A 16508-nucleotide genomic window follows, 5' to 3' on the forward strand; every position below is an offset into this window, starting at 1 on the left:
AAAGTTTCCACCTATTACTTCTCTATATTGGACATCCATAAGAGGATCATTCGATCTCTTTCCTGAATTTCGTCGCACATTTGTTTATACAGAGAGCTTGATCTCGCCAAAATTACTTATCTAATATTTGGTTAAGTACATGATTCGTACGGTTGTTTTTCTTTCTTTTTTTGTTTGAGAATCATGTAAACTGCCTCCTATTCTGGCTAAGTTTATATATTGCTTTTATTTAGTATTTGCTTACGTATGGTTGCGATTTTTTTTCTTTTCAAAGATCATATAACAACCTCTGATTCTAACGAGTTTGTCTATTGCTCGCAGATTTTTGATCCTGAAATGTATTCAGCAAAGTTGTCAGGTTACTTGTTTCATGTACTCAAGAAGCACAATTACTTGGTTCCCTCTCTGTTTACTTATTATTGCTTGCAGAAATGTATCTAGTCTCAGTCTTAAAAAGAAGTATGTAGTTTTTTACTACTCCATCCCTCCTCTTTGATTGTCTATTATATTAAAAACAGATGTGTAATAATATTTATTCAATTTAAATAATCAATACATAAGTAATCATAATTATAGTCATTATCCAATACATTTTTCAAAGTATTGAATTAATTATATTCAAAGTTGATATAGTAAAATTATCCTATTATTTATTATTTCTTAATTTGTGTGTCGAGTCAATAGTAGATGACTATTCATGGACGGAGGAAGTATTAAAGTGATAGTATTTTTTTAAAAAAAAATTGTGTTTGACCATGAATATAAATTAAAGTTTTAAAAAAAAAATTATGAGTAATTTGGAGCGAATATAGTTTGTTGGTATTTTAATAATTTCTGAAAACTTCGAAATTTAACTTTGAATTGAATTCTGAATTTTTATGGTGAAACCTGTTTTTCGTACTTCAACTCCAAAAAAAAATTGAAAAAAAAATCATGAATGCCTCCTTAATTTGGGGATAGTTTTAAAAGATGGACAAAAATTGAGGGCGGTCACAATGTCTCCTTCTGTTTCCTCTAGCATAGTCTTGCGATGCTTGTAGCAAATTTGAGTGATTATTTAGTTTCAAAAATAGTTCAATGACTTCTTGGGATATTAGCTATAAGGTTGAGTGGTTTATTATTCCAGAAAATTATTTATTGAATCTGATGTAACAAAGTAAAAGTTGAATGATCAGTAACCAAATGTTGTATAACAAATACGAGTAAACAAGTCCTAGGGCAGTCTATCTATTGTTTTATACGAAAGTAAAGGTGGGATAGTCAATGGAACAAAAATAAGCATAGATAAGATTACCGAAGACATGCAGAGTTTCTCTTTCAATAAATATTTGTTACATTTGATGACGAATATAAGATGAACTTTCTAAAAAAACTATTGATTGTATACACGAGGCTAATGGAAATATATTAAAAAACTACATCGGAAATCATAAGAAATCCCAGTACTAGAACTTAAAGCATCGATAGAACAACTCTATATAATAATAGGATAAAAAGGGCACTCCACTGTTCAGCGTGGCAAATATCACCTTTATGCAATCTCAGAATTGCCACCGGCACCAAAAAAAGAATGACACACTAATGTTACAACAAGAGCTGATATTAATAGGAAGTCTAAATGTCAACGCGATACAAAAGTTTCCAGTTTATTAACAATGCCGATTTTCCAATACAGGTCTCTATAATGGAGTCCCAGTTTCTTCATGTTTGCCTCTCCAAAAAAGGCATTGTGGTTGTGGATACCATCCGAGGCATTGCTAGACAGATCAATGCCCCAAAGTTGAAAGGAGTTGACGCCATCTTGGTGGTTCTTCATCGAAAATATAGGTCAACGAAGAAATCAGGACACCACTCCCTCCAATCTGTAGAAGACATTCAATAGGCAAAAAGTTATTACTGAGGCCATGAACTGGGATGCTTTGTGCATATGAAAGAATAAAAGTAAAAAAGTAAGAGATAAGCTTGTAGAGTGTTAAGATTCAGTCTGACAGAGATCATAGGCTGAACTAAAATGAAAAATGACACTCAAGTAAGTTAAAGCCAGAGCACTGGGGAGCAAAAACTGGCAAATGGCAAGACTCAGAAAGCAAAGCTTCCAACAGAGATCACCACCTTCCCCACTAACCCACCACAAAGAAAACACCCAGAAATAGACCACCATATCAAAACAGACGAAAAACATGCTTCACCATGCTGTTTGTTGAACTGAGGAAAGCAAATATAGCATAACAGAACATCCAGGGTCCAATTTCAGGATTTGGTCAGCAAGAGATTGGAAAATTTACTGGTTACAATTTACAGATAACTTGTAAAGTTGTCAAAATATTATGGGAAAGAATTAGCATCTCACCTTCCTAAGCTGCTGAACAGACTCGTAAAGTGTGTCCTTTGGTACACATATGACAATGGCAAAGTAATCAATTGTAACCCGTCCATCCCGCTTGCAAAAGACTGGACTTATGGTGGGTCCCTGTATAAACAGAAGACAAAAAAATTATGATCTATCAAAAGATATACTGACAGTATGAGCTATTGAGCTGTAATTGATTTTTAGGTGAAATGGCTTTGAGACCCACTTCCATCCCTACCATTGATCTCGTGCTATAGCAATGAGATCAATGGCTGGACGGAATAGGTTTAAAAACCTGTTCCACCCAAGAATTGTTCAGCAATAAGAAAGTTCACTTGGGATCTGTACATAAGTAAACTATGCTCACAAATAAATTTTAATTTTCAATCATGTTTCTTAATAGCTGTAGCTCGGTAAAATTCTTAGATTTTTTCTTTAAACTACTACTCTTTATGTGTAAGTTGGGGATTTTTAAGTAACCTGCAATCCAGATAGTGACTTTTGGTTCAGTATTTTTTCAGCGACTTCCTCCATGCTGCTTCCTCGCATATTAGCGGTTACCTGCCATAAGATGTGTCAAACAACTAACACAGGTATAACAAAATCACAGCATAAAAGAAGTTACACACACCGTAAATTGACCAGCAGCTCTCAGATGTGCCTCCAGTCTTTCTAGCATTTCATGTGTTACATCAAGTACAACTTTTCGCTGCAGGGACTTTCTGCTAGCGACAAGAACTGCCTGAAAAGGCAAAAGAAGATCTAACAATAGTCAAGAAGGCTACTCAAATTGCATACTAAAAGAATGACAAGGGATAGTCACAACTCGAAAGAATGATCACCTGGCTTTGCACAATGACTCCACCTTCTATTTCCTTCAGATTGTTTTCTCTAAGTGTGGTTCCACTGCTCACTAGATCCACAATAGCATCAGCTATTCCCATCTGAATAATTATTATTATTACAGAGAAACAAAGTATGAGAATACAAGAGGAACATGCTTGAACGTAATTCATAGTCACATTATTACAGAGAGAGACATAATGATTATTGTTATTGCAGAGAGACAAAGGATAACATTACCGCAGGAGCTGCTTCCAGGGCTCCATCAGCAGTTGAAAAACTGACATGCTTCAGTCCATTCTCTTTCATAAATTTAGGACCCAACTGGAAATGATAATTACTTGAACACATCAAAACCGGGAAAAAGAAAGAAAGTAAAAAAGACATGTAAAAAAGAAAAAATAAGCAAAAGTAATGGCATTATACATATGTGAATCCTGTTGCAACTCTCAGTGGCCTCTCAGGTGTCCACTGCGGCATCTCTGCTAACTCCTTCATTGAGTTCACATTCTCAAAAATCCCATATTTTGGTATCTGAAATATGAAGTAGATCTTACTGATAAGAAAATAATATCACAAAACAGCAACAATGGTACAATAAATGTGTTACAGTTCTCCTGTAGATTACGATGACTTACAGCCAGAGATAAACGACAATCACCATACTCAAGGGCATCATGGACAATGATGAGATCTTCATCTCCCTGCCAAAGAGAAAGTACTGAGCATCCATTCTAAGGACTTCGCTTGCAAATATGTTAGTAACTAATAGGATTAGTTTGGTGTGAACAAGAAAATGACTCCATGGACTTCCTAAATCAAGAAGAAACAAAAGCATAAAAGAAAAATTCTTTTTTAAAAAAATTACGATATGTCGTGGTACCTATTTAGCAATTTTACATTCAGTGATCCAGCATGAATAAAAATGCCCAAATCACGAGCATACATGTCGCGAAGCCTTAAGACCGAAGAATATTGTAAAAGAATAGCTTGCATGAGATCTTCCACAGAAAATAAGCTTTACCCGGCAGGATAACACTTCAGTACAGGCCAAATGAGCGGTTCAATTATCAGAAATGAGATTATGATGTTACACCAGAAATACTATATGGAAAGATTTGGGGGACAGAAGGGCATTTGTCCAATTAGGAGGAGAGATGGAGGGTTGTCCCGCATGTATTTGATGGACTATATGGAAAGAGAAGAATCAGAGGTGTTTTGAGGACAGGCAGTGCAACATTCAGAAACTAAACTTCTTCTTAAAAAAGATAAAATGCTAATTACTTACTAGAAAATGACAAATTCTTCAATCTATTTAACGTGAATAGCTCATAGCAGTTACAAGACTACCAAGCAAGGTGTTGAAGCATATAATATCTCCTGAACACTAGAAAAGGCAACCATTGGAAAAATTTGCTTCTAGAAGCTTAGTTATAAAGAGAAAATGCACATGTAACTCAGCTTAGCTTTAGAAAGATATTTTAGACATTTTTGGATTTAAAGAAACATCTCGTCCATATCTACAAGGAAAAGATCAGCTCTTATCTCCTTAAATAACTAATTTATTAAGTGCACTGTTCGCTTACTGTTAGAAATAATTTGAACCGATAGCTACATACAAGATTGATGAGTGTGGTCACTTTCTTTATTTAAAATCAGTTCATACAATACAAACTAAATGTAACCCTAGTAACATATTAGCTTAGTCATAAATCACAATATGAGCTTCTGACATGTTGACTTACAACATCAGCATGTCATGTATAGATAATTGCTCAAAATACTCCACATTTCCAAGTTAAGAGAACAGTCACAACGCTAGTGAAGGTGCAAATATGGGTTCTATAAGGAAAAGCTCTATAAAGCAAAACAAATTATAGCCAATACACATGTCATCTGAAAGTTAATTTTCACAGAAAAAGATGTCATCTGAAAGTTCATGGTTGATATGTATAGTAAATTCATCTATCCTCTTATAAGTATAAGATGATCATCTGTGAGCTGAAACTTCCCAATGTATATTCAGAAATGTGGATTTTCTAGCTGAACTCTTATAAGTATAAGATGATCATCTGTGAGCTGAAACTTCCCAATGTATATTCAGAAATGTGGATTTTCTAGCTGAACGCTCTTGCTCCCTTTTCATAAGACTTCTACTTTTCTCTATTCTTCTTATTTCATTTATTTTATTTACACAACTAATCAAACCAAAAGAAATGACAATGAGGTAAACTTTGTTTCCTATTGATGTGAATATTCAGCAAAATAAACCACTCACTATTAAACTACCAGTGCAGAAAGTTTATAGAGATGTTCATTTAACATCTACTCACATGATGTCTACTTCAATTGTTTCTTTTAATTGTATTTTAACTTTACTTAGCTCTAACTCGTAATCCATCGCATATCTTTAAAACCAGCAGAAGAAGCAAGGATCGTGAATGTAGTAGCAATCTTGAAAGAATGATTATATGAGATGTTATAATATCTCATAAGAGAAACAGCAAATGGCTAATCTAAAAGAGGACCAACGCCTATATCACAAATGGTATAACAATCTCGAAGACAATAACTACTTAACATCAGAGTTTTACATAAGTTTTGCATTACCCAGGAAAGCTAGATTCATCTCATATTTATCTGCTCCCATAACTTTAAGTTCTTAAATTATTATTCAAATAATTACTATAACATTTTTTCACTCTTGTTTATACTTCCATATGAATGAACAAGCAGAAATACTCGGTTCTTACCTGCCCATATTCACAAACTGTGTCGAGACCAACGATGCCAAGGTCTAAATCTCCTGATACCAACTTCCGCACAACGTCTTTTGGTCGTTGAAACCAAACTTCCAGATTTGATATCTACAACAGAGAAAACTTCCCATGTAACCCAAGTAAATCATGAGTTCTCCTGAAATGTAAGCTCTAGATTCCAAAGACATAATCCAGAAAACTTCAATGCTCAATGAGAGCATTCCCTAAGCATGAGACTGTCAAGTATTAGATGTCACAATCCTCGATATATTTCACCTCACATGTACAATATTACATTCATAATGCACGTGAAAGAAATCGATGCTAAATACACTGTAACTACCAAAAAGCTTATGAGCTAAAGAGTTTACTTAAAAAAAAAACAACACTTTTTAGCTAATATATCCATTTTACACAGAGAAGGCAACACCTACATTCTTTCTAATACCTAACATCTCCCTTGCCCTCCCTGCACCTTACAATCTTATTGAATTCAAATAGCTCTTTAGAATCCACATTCTTAACATTGTTGAAAAAGTAGAAACGCCAAAGACCTGTGGAATTTCTGCAACGTATTGTCGTGGATTCACCTGCTTAACTGATAGCTGACAGTCCTGTAATTCACCAACAAAAAGTAAAATTCAGCATTTCATTGTAGCTTATAAAGCAAATCCACGAAGGAATTCGTATACCTTGAGAAGATCGAGAGAGTCAGCAGCCATTCGGCCTTTGCTAGGCAAACCGAGGCGAACTTCGGTTCTCTCGGAAGGCCTCTTATCCACATTCCCGTTCATAACAGTCAAGGGAGACGCCTCCGAGCAACATGAGACGGTGAATTTAACGGAAACTTTGCGGCAGCTAGTGGCGACGGATGAATGAGAAGAAAGGAGAGATGAAGCAGAGCCTTGAAGGAAAAACGTCTGAATCGCCGACATGTTCTCACTTTTTCTGGCGGGAATTGGGGAGGTTGACGGTGGAGTAAGAGATAAAAGCGCCGCCGCCGTAAAGGAGCGATGATTGGAAAGGTGGAGAGTGGAGATGGAAGTGGGAGTAACAGGCGCGTGTGGTGCAGGGAAGATTCTCTTGGGGCAAAGAGAGATATTCCTTTAATTTCTGCAAATCATAATATGCTGCCGATACAATTTTCATATCTTGCAAGTGACCTGTTATTTTCACACACGTGGCAACTTCCCTTTGAATTTGTTGACCTTTGAGACGCTCATAGGGCATAGAAACGGTTTAAGGAATAAATAACACTTCTAAAATTTGTGATTATAAGTGAAAGGTATAAAATGTCCTTTACTTTTATGTTTTTGTGAAATGTGAAAAATTAAAATTAAAATTAAGAGAAAAGAGTATTATGCTTTCTCAGTCCATCTTTAATTATTATATTTTGACTCTAAAGATAAAATTTATATGTCTTTTTTTACTAATACTATCTTAAGATGTTTTTTTGGTCATATTAATATGAGGATTATTGTAATTTAAAATTTTTATGTAGTTTTTTAATATATAAATTTAAAGTATTAAACTAATTTAATTTAATTTAAACGAAAACTTTGAAGTCAAATAATAACTTCTGGATCATTTCGTCCTTGTTATTTAAAATTTACCAAAAAAAACACTTGTTATTTATTTGATTTATTACTTAAAAAAAAACAATATATTTAGTTTTAAATTCATTGAAATGAACTTAAATAAACATTTGTTTTTATTTTAATTTTGAAAAGGTCTTTAGTGTAAGATTTTCTTTTTTATCGTTCTACTAGTTTTATTCCGTATTTAATTCCTGATTGTAACTATCTTATATTAAATGTCATAAAAATAGGCATAATGCATAAAAAATAAAGTTGGCGTGTTTGTTCAAAATTTCTTATATTAAACGCATGTTAAGCAAGACATAAATGTTCTAAACTTATGTTGAGTGATACATAAATGTTGAGTAAATTTCATTCGTGATCATTTTATTTTGTGTCTATTACATAAATATCTCTTTTCTTTTATTAATTACATAAAAGTTATTTTACTTTGCTTTTGTCATCACAAAAGTCATTATAGCCGAATTTTACAATAATTTCACCGGTTAAATGATGTGTAACCTTAATTGGTTCTTAATTTTAATTTAAAAGAATATAATATATTATTCATATCTTGACCTTTTTTTATATGTGTCCAACCAAATTTTCCTTATGGATTATATAACGAAAAAAATACTAATTTCTTAATAGATTAGGCTACCTAATTAAAATTATTTTCACAAAAAAAAATGATTGATATTTTTATGAAATTATCATCCTCCAAAAAGGTGCATCGAAAAAGAGTAATAAACAAGATAAATTCTTAAAAATACATAAAATCGATACATATATAATATTATTTTTGTAAAGATCATTTTAATTCTTTGAAGATAAATCAACATGCGAAAGATAATTTTAAAATAAAATCTTTTCAATTTTGTCATCGAATAAGTATTGTCAAAATTTGTACAGATAATGTTATTGACAGTTTTGTTGATAAAAGTCATAAAATATAAGTAATTTAACATATAAAATAAATTATTGTACATTTAATTTTTATATTTATCAATTGAATTAATTAAACAATATGTAATTTATCAGAAATTGGATATTATAATAAAAACTTTTAAGAGAATTAACCGATTTGTCAAACAATTAAAAGCACAAAGACAAACTCAATAAATAGAGTAGTTTATTACTATTATTATGATATACCAAATGTAAAGGCCCAAGCGGCAAGAAATTTATGAAAAAAATAATTTTATCAATTACATATCACAATTTAAGAGGATGAAAAATAATTTTATCAACATGTCACAATTTTAAACGATTTTAAAAAATTAACATTACCATGATCATATCAACTACATGTTATAATTTTAGAGGAGAAAAATAATTTACCAATATATGGCTCAATTTTAGAGAATTTTCATTAAGAAAAATAAAATTATCATAGTGTCATTGCGATAACTATCAAATTTTGGTATCCTTCCTTATATATAAGTACTAGTTTAGCGAGCCCCAGGCTTACTTAAGATATAAAAATGATAATTAAAATCTTAAACTATAATTGATATCATATTTTTTAAAACTTTATAATTGACATAATCTAATGACGAACATGTTAAACATGTTTTTTTTGGGTCAATTTATAATTACTAAAGTTCTTAATCACATAATTGGATATTTTTAAATAAAATTTTGATTTGTGCGGAAGGAAGTATTACCGAATAATTGAAATATATCAAAAGGCCACAAGTAATTCAATATTTTTTAAAATTAACATGATTTAAATACTTTAATAATTACAATTCGATGAAGACCATAAATATAAAATATTGATATTTTTATGAATTTGTGGATGTGTAATTTCATAATGATAACTATAAATAAATTTATTTTAATATTTATTGAGTTTTAATTTCATTCATAATTTCATGTGGCAAGACTTTTTGCAAAATTCATTTTTTTTATCTTATACAAATAAATCTTTCAATCACTTCAAGTATATATAAGAATAGTTACGACCTTAATTTAGGGCCTTTACACAAATTAATTTAAAGAGTCTATAAGGCTATTAACTAATAATTAAATTAAATTAAACTAGTAATAAATTATTTCATTTGATCCATTTACTCGTCGTGTTTATCTTTTACACTCGCCATAAAAGAATATTGTATTCATCCTCTTTTAACTATTTATTTTTTTTCATGCCCACTAAAAAAAATATAATGCGTTACTTATTATTTATTAAGTTATCCTATTTATTACACGGTTTTTAAGAATTGAAAAACATTAAAAAAAACTATAAGGGTTCTAGTTGAAAATTATTGCAAATTTTAATTTTGTATTAAAGTTATTTTAAAAAAAAAATTGTTGAGCTAAGTAATTGTTAATTTAAAATAGATTTTAGTTAAAATGTCATCTATTAGGAAACAAAAAGAGATCAATTACAAATACACAAGTGGGAATGATTTTAACAAAAATAATAAGCGCAAAAATAAAAGAGAAAATACATAAAGTACCCCATCATGTTGTCCGATTTTTTCAAAAAGACACTTAAATTTTACTTCCAACCTATTACCTCACGTTCTTACTAAAACCATTGTAAATACACCATTTTTCATCAAACACCAGTTACACCAATAAATGTGTATATCACGTGCCAATCAACATTTGACACGTGTCAATTAATTTTTATCCTTTTTTTTTAGAAACTATAGCCAAATATTTTTTTCTTTTTCTTTATTTTTTTCTTCCTTTCTTCTTCACATTTCCTTCTTTTTTATTTCAACAAACACCAACAATAGAATCAATCAAATTGTATTTTGCTGGATTTTTTTTTGGGTCAAAGTTTCCAACACCAGTTCCAACCACGAAGAAGTTATAGCGATAGAGATGGAAAGGATGTGATTCTACCAATAACAAGTTGGTATCTTGGATTACTCTTTCAACAATGGAATTGAAAGCAATTTTACTTATTCATGTGCCTACATTAGCATCTTTTCCAACAAAAAAATAATTTTTCATATTGGGTATATCGTCGGAAAATACCTTCTCGCCGGAAAAAATGATTGCTAGAATACCATCTCTTTTTTACCCTTTTTTTAATCTCTTTATCATTCTTCAATTCAAGATCAAACTTTTTCAAAACTAATTGAATTCCAAAAAAGAAAGATTTCATTCAACTGGAAATAAGGAGAATAAGTTTTTAACACCAGTAGAGAAGAACATCTTTTTTTCCGCAAGGAGAATATGTTGAGGAAGGGGAATAGGAGCAACGTATGCCAGTCACATTGGAAATGGGAGCCATTATTATTTTGATAAGTTTCATCTGCATCAACTAATTTGAGTTGACTACCAATTTTTTTTTTAATTAATAAATTGTATCTCAAAAATATTTTACTTTGGAGTTAAAGTTACTTAGGGATGGAAGGCCCCATTTACTATCGAATTGGTTTCTTGAATCTAAATCAAGAAGTTTTTTTTTGTTGGAGAAAGATAAGGAAAACATCAATGGAGAAGAAGGGATTTTAAAAATTTTTGACAAATAATTTACACGTGGCAAGTTTTAATTGGCAATTTAAGTCGAATTTTAACCATTCGCGCGTCTGGTGTGCGTATCTACACGCAGAGATAAAATTTAAGTCAAAATGGTATATTTACAACGGCTTTAGTACGAATCGTGGGGTAATAGGTTGGAAGAAAAGTTTAAGTGTCTTTTTGAAAAAGTCGAACGACATCGGGGGTACTTTATGTATTTTCTCAAAATAAAAATATTTAACAAAAAGACACCATCAATTGCCATTTGTAATAATTTAATTCATTTAACTAAAGAAGTGAAATACCTAAAATGCCCTTACGAGGACTACCAAATCTCACCAATATTTGAGATTCTCCCTTATACATAATAGTAATATATAATTTTAGTTTCACAAAAATATCAACTAATTTTTTTTATGAGAATAGTCTTCACTAGGTAGTCTAATCTATTAAGAAATTGATATTCTTTCGTTATATAATTCATAAGGAAAATTGGGTTGGACAGATGTAAAAAGGGTCAAGATATGGACAATATATTATATTCTCTTAAATTAACACTACTAAAAAAGCTCTAAAAAGAGACCTAAAATAAGAGACCTCAAAAGTAGGTCACAAATAAGAGATCTCATGAGGTCGCTTATTCCCTCAATTTTTTTAAAAATTTATTTTAAAATAAAGAGACCTCACTAAGCTGGTAAATGCTAACAAAAATTATGCGACACAATAATAGGGACTTCAAGAGGTCGAAAATACAATGCGAAAATGAAAATAAAATACGGAAAAAATTAACGCCAAAATAATTAAAATTATCAGTAGAATTTTACATATTGCAACCTCATGAAGTCGCTAGTATTTTAATAAATTAATATTTATTATAAAAAATAATTATCTATAACTGTTTTATGAAGTAAAAAAATATTTTTTTACTTTTTAAATATATATTTTTATGATTAAGAAGAAAAAAAATGGAAATAAGGTCGGCTCCCACTCTTAAATCCAACTCTCTCAAAACTCTTCCTCTCAAAGTCGGAACTCTCTCTCAAATCCACACCCGTCGGCTCTTCCAGGTAAGTTTGCAAGCTTTAATTTTTCCTTATTCATGTATAGAATAGAATGAAAATATATGGGTCTCCTTTAATTTCTCCCAAAATGTGAAGATTGTTATGAATAATTGGGGTTTTTTGTTGTCTTGAATTATGTTTCTATGTTTTCCGTCTTCCTTGATTTTATTTTAGAACTGCATTTCATATTTATGCTTTTCGATCGAATAGTTGAGGGTTTATTCAATTTCATAACTAATTTTTTATTTTTTATTGTTCTTACTGATTTCAGAATTCCCATTTGGTGGGAATATACTAGGTATGTTGTTGTTGTTGTTATTGATTTCAGAATTGTGTTTAGCTTTTATTCAAATGGTTATATAGTTTTATGCAAATACACAAAAGAGGTCGGGTAGGGGGTGGTGTGAGGGTGGTTAGACCTTAGCTGATATAGAAACACTGATTGCTAGAATGTGTGCATGCTTTGTTGTTTGGTACACCAAGCAAATGATGCTATACTTCGGCGAGATGAGATCAATCTTATGAGACAGTTGAAATGAGGTGAACCCCTGCGTCTCTATTTATTGTTATGATGAGTTTTTTCAGAAAAGTTTTAGGTGAGAATGTTATATAGTTAGTATGAGGAAGAAGATACTAAAACGTAGAAGAGATGATCTTTTTTTAGTTGCCAAGGAAATTGTACCATTTACACAATAGTTCGTTTCACAATTTCGTTGCAAAGTGGTTCTCTTGAATTGTTTGTATCTCTTAGAAGATGGTGCAGAACTAATTAAAGATTTCTCTTGGTTGGTATATAATTTTAATCTGTTCAGATTGACAAGCTTTCTATTGGCAAGAGATCCAAAGGTCCCTTAAGCTTTATGCTAATTGACATGTTAAATGCTTTGTAGCTAATGTTGCATGAGATCTTATAAAGCTTTTTGAATTTAGTTTGTTTTAGATTATAAAGGCCTAACTAATATTTCTAGAACATGTTTGGCCGATAATCATATATATGTTCTATATGTGATTTTATTGTTCCTTATTCAAGGATAAAATTTAAAAGGAAAAAAAATGAACTGAGACAAATGTGGTCCTTCCAAATGTGATTGCAAAAATGAAAACTAATAAGATTCAGGTCAAAAGATTTCATTCTTGTTTCTATGGTAATTCGAGTTTAATTTGTACATTTTTAGTTTTAAATTCATTATTGTTAAAATCTTACTCCTTAAAGTTTTGGCCTTTGGGGAGTTAGTTGAGGTTTATGAAGTTGCTGCTTCAGATTATAATGGGAATATTCCCTTTCATAAGGTATTTTTCAGCACAATTTGGTCAATATATAAGTGTTTAGATTGTATTTTTGGTTGATATAGTTTGCTTAATTTTGATATAAGTCATACATTCATGATTAATTGTATAACCTTTGTTTTCCATTTGATTGTCTGGTTTTGACACGGAGTTGAACAAAGTGAAAAAAACTTTTGAATCTAGCGGTGTTATGCTAAAATTGTAGAGCCCTTGTCTTTGTTTTTTTTCTCCCTCTTTTTTAATTTGATTGTCTGGTTTTGACTTAGCATGGAGTTTAAGAAAGTAAAGAAAGATTTTTGAATCTGATGGTGTTAAACTAAAGATATGTAAAATGTACCAACATGTCGTATGATCATGTGGTCTTAAAAATTTCAAGTGGAAAGTTGGAATTAAAGAGTTGGGGAAAGAGGCACTCTTTTTGAAATGAAATAAGAAGGAAAGTAGACAAACAAATAGAAACAGAGTGAGTTTGATTAGGTCCTGCATTCGTGAATTAATTGTATGGCACTTGTCTTTGTATTTTTAGCAGTTGTAGTATCTTGTTTGTTTAAGCAAAGTGTGATAGTGTAACTAATTTGCTAAATAGAATTCGTGTAGCTTGGACATAAAATAGCTAAAGAACTGACCTTTTGCCTTAACATTCTACAGTTGACTGGTCTGAATTAATTTAGTTACATGGAATCATGAGTAGTTATTCTTTGTTTGTGTTGTCGTTTATCATTTTGTTGCTTTTGACCTTTTAGCATTTATTGGAAACAACCTCTCTACCTTCATAAGGTAGGGGTAAGGCTGCATATGCACTACCTTCCCAAACCCCACTTGTTGGACTACACGAGGTATGTTGTTATTATTGAACTTTTAGCATTTGAAAAGGAAAAACTAAAGAAGAAAAGAAACAAGTTTTCAGCGTTATTTATTATGTTATTTGTTAGTTAGTTACCTTAATGAGAGTTTTTCTTTTCCCATGATATGTTCTTAGTTAGTTGGAAGGCTCGATAATAGTGCAGTCTCGGCCACTGGTGCCAAGTTGGCTTTTAAGTCAAATGAATAGATTGGAGTTCAAATAAAAATTATTCCCCTTGATGAAGTTATTCAAGAAACGGAGTATGTCCTGCTAATAAAGATAGATGTTCAAGGCTGGGAGTATCATGTACTTAAGGGAGAATCAAAGATATTGTAAGGAAGAAAGGTGAAGCACCTTACCTAATCTACGAGGAAGATGAGCGATTGTTGCAAGCCCGTAATATCAGCGCCAAGAGTTTTCTCTTCTCTTTACTTTCATTTTGTTAATTGGTTGATAAGGTCGGGAACTTTCTGACTAAGCACATCCTATATTCTAGCCATTGAAGTCCATTCTTATTCTTAAACTACTTAATCATGCTTCTAAAACGAGGGTCTTAAGGTCAAGCGGACAACTAACTAAGAAAAAATAGAGTGTTTTTCAAGAGAAAGCATGGAGAGTTACCTGTGGCAGAACTTGTAAGTATGGTTTTGGGAGGCGTGAGCAACCACCCTGTTAATTATTTGTGTTGGATATCCCACCCTCTTTGTTTTTAAATGGGGGATTCATACATACTTAATGATCATAGTAAGCTGTATTAAAGAGTTAAAATGGTATATTCACAAACAGATTTGTTTGGACAAAAATCAGACATGTCCTTGGTGAATTTTTTGTGACTTTTGGCTGCTTGAAAATCTTTCAATTGCTATTTTTGCAATGGATTCTTTATGTCAGTTATCAATGAAGTTCTTTGAGATAGAAGAATTGGCTAACTATAATTTTCAGAATGAATTTATGAAGCCTTTTGTGATTGTTGTGCGCAAAAGTAGTGTTGTAGAGATCGGAGAATTAATCATCAGATGTGTCTCTCAAATGGTTTTATCTCGAGGAAATCATGTGAAGTCCGGATGGAAGAACATGTTCATGGTATCAAATTTATCCCGTATCTAGCCATTATTTATTTTGCAATTGTTATAGTATAAACCATTTTTTGATCTTTGCTTCATTATGGATTGCATGTTAATACTATGTATGCATTCTTTTCTTAGAATCTTTGGTTGTTAAAATGTATACACACAGTTAGACTTTTTGGACACATGTTAGTTTGGTGTGATCCTGTTTATTCTAGTCATAAGTTAGACATGTATATATAACAAATTTATGTTGGAAGTAAATGCTAATCTTAATTCTAGAAGGATATACCTTGGAGTAATTTGATGAAGATTGGGTAAGATGTTTTAATTAGGAAAAATAACCAAATAATTACTCCATTTGATAAACGCCTAATCGTTATAATTCAAGAGTTGTCAAAATAGGCTCGTTATTTTTCTCACAGTGTTTAATCAATCTAAAAGGGCAGCCCAATGCAATAAAGCTCCAACTATGCGTAAGATTTGGGGAAGGGCCGACCATAAGGATCCATTGTATGCAACCTTAAATTACTTCTATATGAGGTCAGTTTCATGACCCAAATACAGGACCCTCCATTATTACGACTTGAGAATGAGGCTTATAAAATTTGCCTATCATTTTTACAAAATCTTGTGTAAGATAAACCTACTGGTTTTGAAGATTATGAAGTGGAAACTTACCTTGCCAACCTTTGTAGCGAGGTCTTACACTTCTATATTGAAATTGCACCTTCAGGACAAATGTCTGAGTCATCTCTTGGTGCACAGCTTCATTGGATAATTCCCCTGGGTTCTGATAGAAGGAGAGAATTGGTTGCATGTGCATCTCTTATTATTGCAACTCTCCAGGCAATCTGTAGTTTAGGAGATGCATTACTCGAGAAAAGCTTGTTTGGCTTCTTCCCATTACTTTCAAGCTTGATAACTTATGAGCATGGCTCAAATGAGATCCAGTTAGCCTTGAGTGATATGCTCATCTCATCTGTGGGTCCTATTTTGCTTCGATTATGTTAAGCTTAGGGTACTCATTTGTTTTTTTGGCGATATATGGTAATATTTCTTGTATTTTTGCAAATTTTGCTATCATCAAATGTTGCAGAAAGTTAGACTCGATGCTTCAGAAGCTAGTAATTGTTTATATGCCCAGTCATTTAAAACCTTTTGCAGCATATTAAGGGGCTTAACTCTCTGTAGAGTCATTAGATGTTAGCAGGAGTTCTGATGTTGTATGTGTAGC

At 31.7% G+C, this 16508-nt stretch overlaps 1 protein-coding gene and 1 pseudogene across 1 annotated transcript; one reads left to right on the forward strand and one right to left on the reverse strand.

Moving 5' to 3' along the window:
* Positions 1 to 1446: 1446 nt before the first annotated feature.
* On the reverse strand, positions 1447 to 7110 carry LOC107839893 (ATP phosphoribosyltransferase 2, chloroplastic). Its single transcript, XM_016683553.2, has 11 exons — positions 6645 to 7110; positions 6507 to 6566; positions 5947 to 6060; positions 3832 to 3897; positions 3620 to 3727; positions 3434 to 3517; positions 3193 to 3294; positions 2982 to 3092; positions 2831 to 2911; positions 2351 to 2470; positions 1447 to 1862 (listed from the first exon to the last, which is right to left on the reverse strand). The coding sequence occupies exons 1-11, from the start codon at positions 6885 to 6887 to the stop codon at positions 1767 to 1769; spliced, it is 1185 nt and encodes a 394-aa protein (XP_016539039.1). The 5' UTR covers positions 6888 to 7110; the 3' UTR covers positions 1447 to 1766.
* LOC124886693 lies at positions 6966 to 14974 on the forward strand (annotated as a pseudogene).
* The last annotated feature ends 1534 nt before the right edge of the window (positions 14975 to 16508 follow it).

This window comes from Capsicum annuum, chromosome 8, assembly GCF_002878395.1.
Source record: "Capsicum annuum cultivar UCD-10X-F1 chromosome 8, UCD10Xv1.1, whole genome shotgun sequence".
Taxonomy (NCBI): domain Eukaryota; kingdom Viridiplantae; phylum Streptophyta; class Magnoliopsida; order Solanales; family Solanaceae; genus Capsicum; species Capsicum annuum.